Raw genomic sequence first — 9,886 nt, 5'->3', positions numbered from 1 at the left:
GTACTTTAACAGAAATTAAAAAACCTCCTAAACTATGAATGCACAGAATAATGGACACTGATCTCTGTCAAAGGAGCTGCCTTCAAGAAGTGCTTAGCTTGAGCAGGACAAGGTGATTAAATCTCATTTTCACAGCTAAAACTGCCAAGTCCTAAACAAAGGATTGATTTAGATAAATGTAGGGAGCAGAGTTGATTAAAAAGGAGACTCAGGTGTTGGGGGGGCAGAAGGGGGGTGTTTATTTGTTTTCTTTTAAACTTGGGCAAATCCATCATTACTTGAGTTTGGAAGTTTCACAGTGCTACTGCTGCAAATAGAAAGGATTTGTTTCCTTTTTCATTCTTGTGTCGCCTAATACTATTTAACAGCATCTACAAATCTCACCAGGTTTAAGAAACAAATTATTGGTGAACTCATTACACTTTCATACCTCACCAACCACAACTGCATGTATTCCACAAAACAATGGCTGGGAATACAGCAGGTATATGAGGTGTAACTACATCCACTGTTCTGCACACGCTGATCTGGGGGGATAAAGAAATGCTTGAAGATTTGCACACTTTGAGATAGTATTTTAATTTAAACTTCATGTTTCAGATAAACATGAAAATCATAGAAATTTTATAACAGTGCCCCAAATCTCACATCAACAGAAGCCTTCATCTTAAAACAATATTACCCCATCTGCATTAAATGTTTTGTGTCTTGAAAGATTAATATGACACTATTTAACCTTTTCTAAACTATCCAATGTTATTAAAGAACTTCAAAAGATGGGATTCTAACATCAGTTAGGAAAGGCTGACAACTCCAGGGATGAGAAAGCGTTTAAAACTCTTTCTTATTCTCACGAAGCCGTTTCCTTTAGGCTCTCGGCTTTGCTAGCCAGTTGTGCTTGCAGACTTTGAGAACAGATGAGCCAAATATGCACCTGAGCAAATATTAACATCCTTTCAGGAGGCTTTGATGTGTCATAGTGTTGTGTCAACTCGCTTCCTCCAAGACTGTGACTCAGTCTTAAGAAACAACACAAGAGGTACTCGGTAATGCAAAGCTTACAGTAGGGTAAGTCACCACAACCCTGACGCCGAGCATTTAACAGGGATCAGACTGCTCAAGAGGTGCTTAGGACCTCACTGTATTTTATCCCACATGTATAAAACATGGTAGTAAAAGTAACAGCATGGTCTTTGAGAGGCTTTCTATAATCTTCCCAAAAGTGGTGTTACCCAACACAATAAAGACAAATCCAACCTAACCCAAAGGAAGTGTATCTGGTGTCATTTTATTGCTGTGAAGAATTAAAAGCTACATACAGCTTTTACAATGCCATAACATAAATAACGAACTGTTTATTGACCAGCCCATGCTTTAAGATACAGTGTCAAAATGGAGACATAAGAACAAGCCCTACTTTGCATTAATAGGAACACATGGGATACACTTGTGGATTTTCCTACTGCTATTTTTGCATTCTGTCCATAAAAATTCAATTAAGTGGTTTTGTTCCCACTTTCTACAATACAAGCGCTAGAAGAGAAATCAGGGGGTTCTATTTCATCAGCATACGAACCCACGGAAGCTGTTAGGCTGGTAGAATAGGTTGTCTTGTTCAAACAAATAAACAAATCACCTCGTATTTTCATCTGCTTTCTACACGTGTTTCTCTCTTCCTAAGTTTATGTTATCATAGTACATCCTGCATTCCTATCAGCTTATGAAATCGTTACATACAATCTTATTTTAAAGGAACACTAACTGCAACTGTGAAGAAGCTGAAGTGCTAATTGTTTGTTATAGTCAGATTCTCCATTATTTCAATGCACTACCTTTGGAAAAAATACCAGCACTTCTTACCTTTTGAACATCAGCATCATGCTTCTGCTGTAACTTAAGCTTTTCTTCATGAAATTTACCTTCCGCTATTTTCATTTTAATGTCCAGCTTTAAAAGCAAAAAAGACAGACATATAACTTCATTAAAATAAAGAAAAAATTACACTAAAGACCTCTGTATAACTTTTGAATTATTCATGTACACGTTGAGAAGGCAACGGGAAGTCACTAACAAAAAATTCCTATGAAAGAATTTATATTCATTTTCTTGGTATTTTCACATTTCTTTGCTAAAACTGTTAGAAAAGATGTCAACCTAAATGTAGATGTTTTAGTTGGCAACAAAACCAACTGCTACTGCCCAGAAAAAGCTATTGTCCTTTATTTAAATAAACTCTTAAGAATGAAGCTTTTAATACTTCTGTTAATATACCAAGTATGGTAAACTCGCTTTTAGTCTTTAGGCAGGTGTCACATTTATACAAAGAATGTCCTTTAGCCCAGATGCATGTTTGTTTTTGTTTGTTTTCTATTATTCATCCACATTATCAACACATTTCCTTTTCAAGGTTACTTATAATGGAATTAAGGATATCACTGCTGAATTTGATTGCTAACATGTATTTCCTGCTTTTGCTTGTGTTTGTTCAAAGTACTGTACTTGAACCCTCTGACACAGTAATACATTGCCACTTCTTACAGTCCCAGTTTTCATCTTTAAGGTGCTTTTAAATCTCCTGCATATTTTCCCTATGTCTGTCTTCAGGACTGCAAACATGACAGGTAGTTTGTGTTTCTGTTGTCTAGAAAACCAAAGCAACATCTCACGTTCAGATTCAGGCTATTCCTGTTCTACATTTAATCATTGCTTCTGTTCACAAAGCAAAGTGGACAGAAAAGCCTCCTCAGAGTGACACATCCCAACAACCTCCTTGCTTTAGAAAAGCATTATTCATTCTGACTTAATTTTTATTTGACTTATCAAAAGTAGCCATTCAAGAATGAATCTTTATCTAAAAATGTACAAACAATAAACACACTGCAAGTTATTAAGTTCTTTCATATGATTACTTTATATTTGTTCATTTTGACTTGAAAACGTCACTACGTTATTGTGACTTGAAAATGTGAGCTACAGAAATCCAAGTCAATCCAACTTGAAAATGGAAAATGCTGTGCCATAACTATAGGATATTCCTTGAGAACTGAAAACAGAAGCGGGAAGAGCAGCAAATTCTTTCCATTTCCAGACTTCACATCCACTGATACCCAAAGTACACGCCTGCTTATTACACTGCATATAAAGAGGCTACCTCTCTCCCCAGACTAAATAGGTACATAGTCTTATGCAAATTATCCAGGGGGGTAGAACTTAGCTTTGACAATTAATCCAAAGAAAACAGATCATAGTCTCAGCTGTCAGCCACCTCTTTTATCAGCCAAAAATAAGCATCACAATAAAATGCATGTTCTATTCATGAAAAAGACTCATATGTATATATGAAAAGAAATATATGCATATATCCCTCTAACAAAGTGACATTATAGAAGAAAACCTTAGTACCAGCTGATAAATAAATGTTGATTTTAAAGAAGAGCACAGCAATCTACTTCCACATAGACAGTTTGTGAACATTCCATAAATAAATATGAAGGTGTTGTAAAAACACAAATACTAGAAACTAAACATGAAAGAGACTCCAATCTACTTGAATTACATTAAAAGCTTATGAATTACTGATGTATAGCTATTGCACTCACATAGTTATTAAATCCACACAAACACATTACATTTAAACTCATTAATAAAATGATAATGTTTTGGCTGATGTACCTTAGTACTCAGTGGTTTTCATCAGCTGAAATCTGGACCACATATTATTATTCTATAGGTTGAAAGAACACAAAAATCAATCAAAAGCTGTAATTTGTCTTGTATTAAATGTGGACATGTATTTTCAAGTGATGGGGACTGGTCTCAACTTTGTAGCTGTTTTGCCACAGGCTGACAGCAGAAATCCCTGGACTTGAAGTTGGCTCCCACTTCTGGTCATTAACCTTCCACTTAGCACCAGTCTTGCATTAGTTCTCATCAATTCTATGTAATTCATTCATCCCACTACTCCCAGGAGAACAGCCAACCCTTATAATTGCACAGGTTTTGGGACTGCTTTCCAAAAGGAGTTGCAACCAAACAACAAATGTGAATATTGTGCCCGAGATGCACGAGTCAGCTCTCACCAAAGGCAAACACTGTAATAACAAAAGAATTACTTTTTTCTTTTAATATTAAAAATAAAACTAAAAAAGAACTATCTCTCTCTCTTGAAAAATCCCCAAAAGTAACTCCTCATCAGCTGAGGGCTCAAAAGGTGACACCTTCAAAAGCACTCACGGTCCTCAACTTCTATAAACCTAATGAAATTCTTAAGTTTCAGCACCCCAGACATTTTGTACTGCCCTGTTTGCTGCATCCACAACTCACACGATTTTGCCCCTTCAGGAGATTCCCCACATTTACTTATGTGCTTGAAATTCAATAGTTGACGTGCACACAGACTTTTCTGGTTTTAAGAGGAAAGTTGTATTTACAATGAGTAACTGGTAAAAAGAATAGAACAAAATAGGAGATTCTCCAACATCACTTAAAGTTTATAATGGCCCATAGTTCCAAGACACACACATATCTTCACATTTCAACTTCTGGAACTGCTGGAAAAGCCAGAAACATCCATACAACGAACCAGCGTCCTATAGGAAAGCTTGGAGTCCTGGCTGAATTTCTAAACCTGCTTTCTGACCCACCCTTTGCATAAGATGGAATTCTGATCTCACCACATATGGAGATAAAAAAATTGAGTCACGTAAACACATTTTTCAGTGATCTCACGAAGGCTGGGCTTGAAGCAAATAGGCTCATCACAACTGGGAGTGAAGCTTCTGCCCTTCCATTTCAAAGTTTAAATACTTGAAATACTGATTTCAATAAAGGAGTTATCTTTCAAATTAAAACCATACCACGTATCTGTAGTTACTAAATGTCAAACCTCATTTGCTAAGTTAGCCTCAATGTCCTGTGGAATAGCGCTCTGCAACTTTATGTGCTACTCTTCTATACCTCACCCTTTGCACTTCAGCTGTATTTTAAAAACATATTGAGAAACAAAATAACCTCCAATAGTATCAAAAACCTTCCTAAGTTTTAGAGGAAAAGAGATAAAAACGACTTAAAAAAGTCATTCGCCTTGTTAGAAGCAGTTAACTGCACTCACGCGTGTCGGGTTTAATACCTTTTATTACTAGTTAAGAGGCAACAGAGAACATTAAGTTTCTGGCATGGTACCACTCAGACAAAAAACCAAAACAAAACTAAACCAAGAATATTTAGCTATAGCTGAGGAGTTTGCAACTATGTATGAAGTGCAGCCATTGCTGTTGCCTGCACATCATTCCTTTGGATTTCTGTCATTGTTTATTCTCCTTACAAAGAGTATGAGGCAATTAAACCCTAAGGCCATGTAAACAACACTGATGTCAAACATCTGTGCTGTCCCTGTTATTTAAAGCCATGGAGGGTGGTATCAACAGAACTGCTTTTAAGTGCCTAGTCACACTTTCTTCCTAATTTAAAACAACAAAACACCACCAAAAGCAGTAAATAGTTACTGAAAATGGGGTTTCATCATATCACTGTCTTGTATTTTCGTAGCATGGGTTAGGTGTTACGAAAATGTAAACAACAACTGTGAAACTTAAACTGATAGTCTGATCTGCAACTGTCATAAATCCTGGGGAATGGGGCAGAAGGTGGTATCTCAGCTTTTCGTGACAGAAGAGAAACACTCACGTTGTCACCAGTTACAAAAGTCTGTAGAAATATTTAAATACCCAATTCAAAATAAATCAATAATTAGATTTACAATATTAATCAGAGATAGCTTTGAACTACTGGTCACTGTTCACTTGTCTCTGTTACAGGGAATGCCCTCAGGCCAGAGGTGGCATCCTGAAGGTTTAACATCCATCAGAGATCTTTTCTGGCTCTTTGACAAAACAGTACTTGTGGCTTGCCAGGGTTTTTTCCAAGCCTATGAATACATGGGGGAGGGAGGGAGGAAGCGAGGAAGGGGGAGAAGGATGTAAACAATAAATGAGAACTTCAAAGTAAGAACTAACAATGTGGAACAATGGCTTGTGTATCTTACAATATACGACAAAACTTATTTGTCTTGGTGTTATGCAGCTGCTAAAAGAAATCAGCGCAAAACACAAAGCTTTGATATTTCCACAGAAGAAAAAGGTTTCTTAAGAAAACACCAACAAAACACAAAACCAACAAACAACCAGAACTTTCTACTGAGTTGTGTTTACTCCATTTTCACATCCAGGGTTATAAAAATAAATACTGATAATTTATACAGGGGTTTAAACTGCACAGGCAGACCAAGGCAGGAGACACTTGCAAAGCGTTCGATATTTATTACACATAAGACATGCTGACTTCAGACAAAAGTAATTTGGGACAGTGTATTTCACATCATAATTAACAAGCTGTATTTTCTCAGTGTTATTTCTGTATCTTATATTGCATCCACGAAAATATTTAAGATTAGCTTTGAAGTATATTAGTATTTTTAACATTCAGAGCAAGTTCAGAGTCAGAATAACCACCTAAATATCTAAAAGAAAAATCACTGGCATTGAAAAAAAGGAAGCAAATTCGAACTTTATAACAACTGATTTTAATAAAAACTTCCACGATAAAGTTTAAATCATATTGGAACTAATCTTCCGGTTTCAAAATTGAACTGCTGAAATGCTTGTACTGAGCTTAGAGTATGTGGAAAAAACACTCTCCAACTTCATTGCATTCAGATGTCTGTAACCAGCCCGCTTGTCGCATGATGGATAACTTAATATCGCATCTTATATTTAATGAGCAGCTTCTACCTACTTGCTCAAGCAATTTTGAAGATCAATATCGACTCTTGAAGTGTTTTTAAGTGAAGAGGGACATGCGTTACAGTATGAAAAGAAAGTGGGAAGGGTAAAATGTGCAAGCTGCACACTGAAATACACCCCAGCTTTTAGCCATGGGATACACATTGTGATCATATTCCCTTCTCACGACAGCCAAGAACTGGAAAATCTTCACAATTAGAACAGGCAAAGTGCATTAGAAGAGAAGACTCACCGATGTGCTGTGTTTATAGCAAAGTGAAACGTGCTTATCATGACCAAAGTATCAAATATGACCACAGGTCTTAAAAGCACAAAGGGATTTGTAGCATCAAACAAGTGAAACTCACAAGTCAGAAACTGGAATGTAAAAAGACCCTTCATAAACATGGCATTTTGCCCAGATTCAAAGGTCCTTCCACAGAAGTCCATGTTTATGATCTGGACTATATTATTTGACCTAACAAACACTTATACTCCTCTCCACAAATCTAACCTCCTTTGTATCTTTACTCTTTAAAACCACTACAACTGTTACTTCCAGTTAGAATAATTTTTACAGAGTACTCTGACCGGAAACTAGATAGTCACTAAAGGGAAAAATTAATATGACGTTGCCCCACTTTTACAGCCACTAAAAATTAAAGGCTTTGTCCTAAACCAAATCACACCAGCTTTCCTCTATGGAGAAACGTCCGACTTTTTAAATGACACTGAACATTAATACATGTTTGCTGTGTACAGAAAAATAATTGAATGGACGATTGTTCTTATTCATATGTAAATGTCATTAGTCTCTTGAAGGAGAGAACAATGTCTTTTTCACAGATTTCCAAGTTGGGGATGGTGGGAATAGGGAGAAAAGCATACAGCTTTTTATCCCAACAACTGTAATAACTTGAAATGCTACTTTTACTCTAAAGGATGTTTTATATAGCTAATAAACATAACATGTATATTAGCACTACATCACATCATCTTAACAGCTTTATTTGGAGTGGCAAGTGTCCCACTTCCATACATAACAAATATGCCTTCCACTAGTAGTAGAGCCTCTGACATCAGTAGTACCAAAAAAGTTTAGAATGCGTTTGGAAATTGTGAAAGCTTATTGATGGTAATAACTTATTAGATTCAGTTTCATAAGTGACAGCTCAAAAACGCAACAAACTGTATCATATCTTCATTTGCCAGCACTGAAAACTGAACCCAGCTGAACCTTGTGAACATGCAGAAATCATACTGATTTCAAAGGGAATTAGTAAAATCTGAGTATAATAGTAGATATTACTTGAAAACTTCCTACAATTCTGCACAGTCCAGCAAAGTAAACAGGGCTCTATACACTGAGTCAACAACACTTACTTTTTCTTCCCAGCATTATTCCTTTTTATTTTTTAACATGCAACATTTAATATTCCTTTTTAATTTTTAATTTCAGCAGCTACTGAACTTTTTACACTCATGTCAGGATCTCCTATACCAGTTCTTAGAACTGTGCTCCTACTTTCATTTCACAAGTGCAACATGTAGCAACAAGATGCTACAGTACCTACTTTTCCTAGTCAATGGCTTTTCTCCTTAAAACCAAGAATTTATACATGTGACCAAAAAAATAATCAAACTTGCTTCTTTTTCTTGTTAAAGAAACACACACTTTGAGGTAGAGATTAATCATGTGGGAAAAGATTAATTCCCAGCTGCTTGGCAACCATCTGGACATTCTACTGGTTAAAACACTAGTTTGAATTGCTAACCTACCTCTTTGATCTTTCCCAATGTCTCCAGCACATATGTGCAATAATTAAAGACATAGTTCACAAACAACTGGAAAAAAATAAGTAACTGTACATGTCCATATAGATCTGCATGGCCAGAGCAATCCGTATCAGGAATTATAAATCACAAGGAGTTTATGGAAGCATGTCTCATCCTGACACAGAATGTATGTCTCACACCAGGCTAGCAATACAATAAGGTTTGGGGTTTATGACATTACACTCTGAAGAGTTATCAAAGCAAGGCAGGATGTGATTTCCTCACATGGAAGACAATGGACAACTTGCATATGTTTTTAAGAACAGGACGTTAATCAGGCGGGAATCATGCTAACAGAAGTCAGGATTGCTGAGTTTCTAAGCATGAACCACCAGATCACTATTCAGAACGATTACTCGGTGGTGAGAATCAGTTTACAAGTGAATTGTCAATACAAATCAGACACTGCATTTGAAAGAGACATCAGGTTTGTGGATAAAAGAACATTCAAATGAACCAGAGACTATTCGAAATCACAATACACACTGCTTGGAATACGCTTAAGGGGAATAAACCAGTATTTTCAGGACCAGGTTGTCATAAGAAAAAAGCTACAGAAAAGTGAAAACTGAGATGAAAGCAATGATAATTATTATTAATATTATGGTATTCATAATTATTGTGTCATATCTGCCTTTTTGCATTTTCTTGCCCCTTCTTATGGGCCACACTTGTGCAAACAGAATTCAATGTGCATTCTTAATATTCACCAGAATTAAAACCTTAACAATTTTCACCCCTTGGAAAACAGCAAGATGTTTATGAGCGGAAGTATGACTTGGACAGTTCTGGATGAACACAGGGACAAAAGAAGGGGAACAGTAAAGGAAGAGAAGTGGAAGTAAAGAACAGAGGGATTGGAAGAAAAAAAGAAAACATACCAACACACCAAACTCCAGTTACTGCAACATTCAAGTTCTGGGCCCAGCTGCAGATGACTCTACAACTCAAATGCTTTCAGAAAGTCCATAAGAAACACTCTCCTCCTATTATTAGTAAATACTCTGAGCTTAAAAAGCATAAACAGGATCACTAGCCCCATTACATACCTACACAAGTTCCTTTAGCTGTATTCAGCTCTCCCAGTTCCATACACATACGTATCTGTAGCCAGCCACCGAGCAGATACACAACATACACACATGAGCACACAAACACTTTTATTTCATTATAATATACAAGAGAACAAGACTGATAGATTTTAATTACCATTCTTGGAAGATATAAACAAAATATCTGTTTTCAATGAGGGAAAAGTATGAAATCCATGA

At 36.3% G+C, this 9,886-nt stretch overlaps 1 protein-coding gene across 1 annotated transcript in view; it reads right to left on the bottom strand.

The window, feature by feature from the left end:
• Positions 1 to 9,886, bottom strand: part of LOC104409782 (centrosomal protein of 112 kDa-like) — a gene marked incomplete at its 3' end in the record, with an annotated part of 57,118 nt that overhangs the window by 24,997 nt on the left and 22,235 nt on the right. Inside the window, exon 8 of the mRNA XM_010019751.1 lies at positions 1,861 to 1,947. Within this exon, the coding sequence (XP_010018053.1) occupies positions 1,861 to 1,947 (87 nt within the window). The remainder of the gene's footprint in view (positions 1 to 1,860; positions 1,948 to 9,886) is intronic.

The sequence above is a fragment of the Nestor notabilis genome, unplaced genomic scaffold (assembly GCF_000696875.1).
Source record: "Nestor notabilis isolate BGI_N333 unplaced genomic scaffold, ASM69687v1 scaffold31658, whole genome shotgun sequence".
NCBI lineage: Eukaryota > Metazoa > Chordata > Aves > Psittaciformes > Psittacidae > Nestor > Nestor notabilis.
This window is presented reverse-complemented; position numbering and strand designations above follow the sequence as displayed.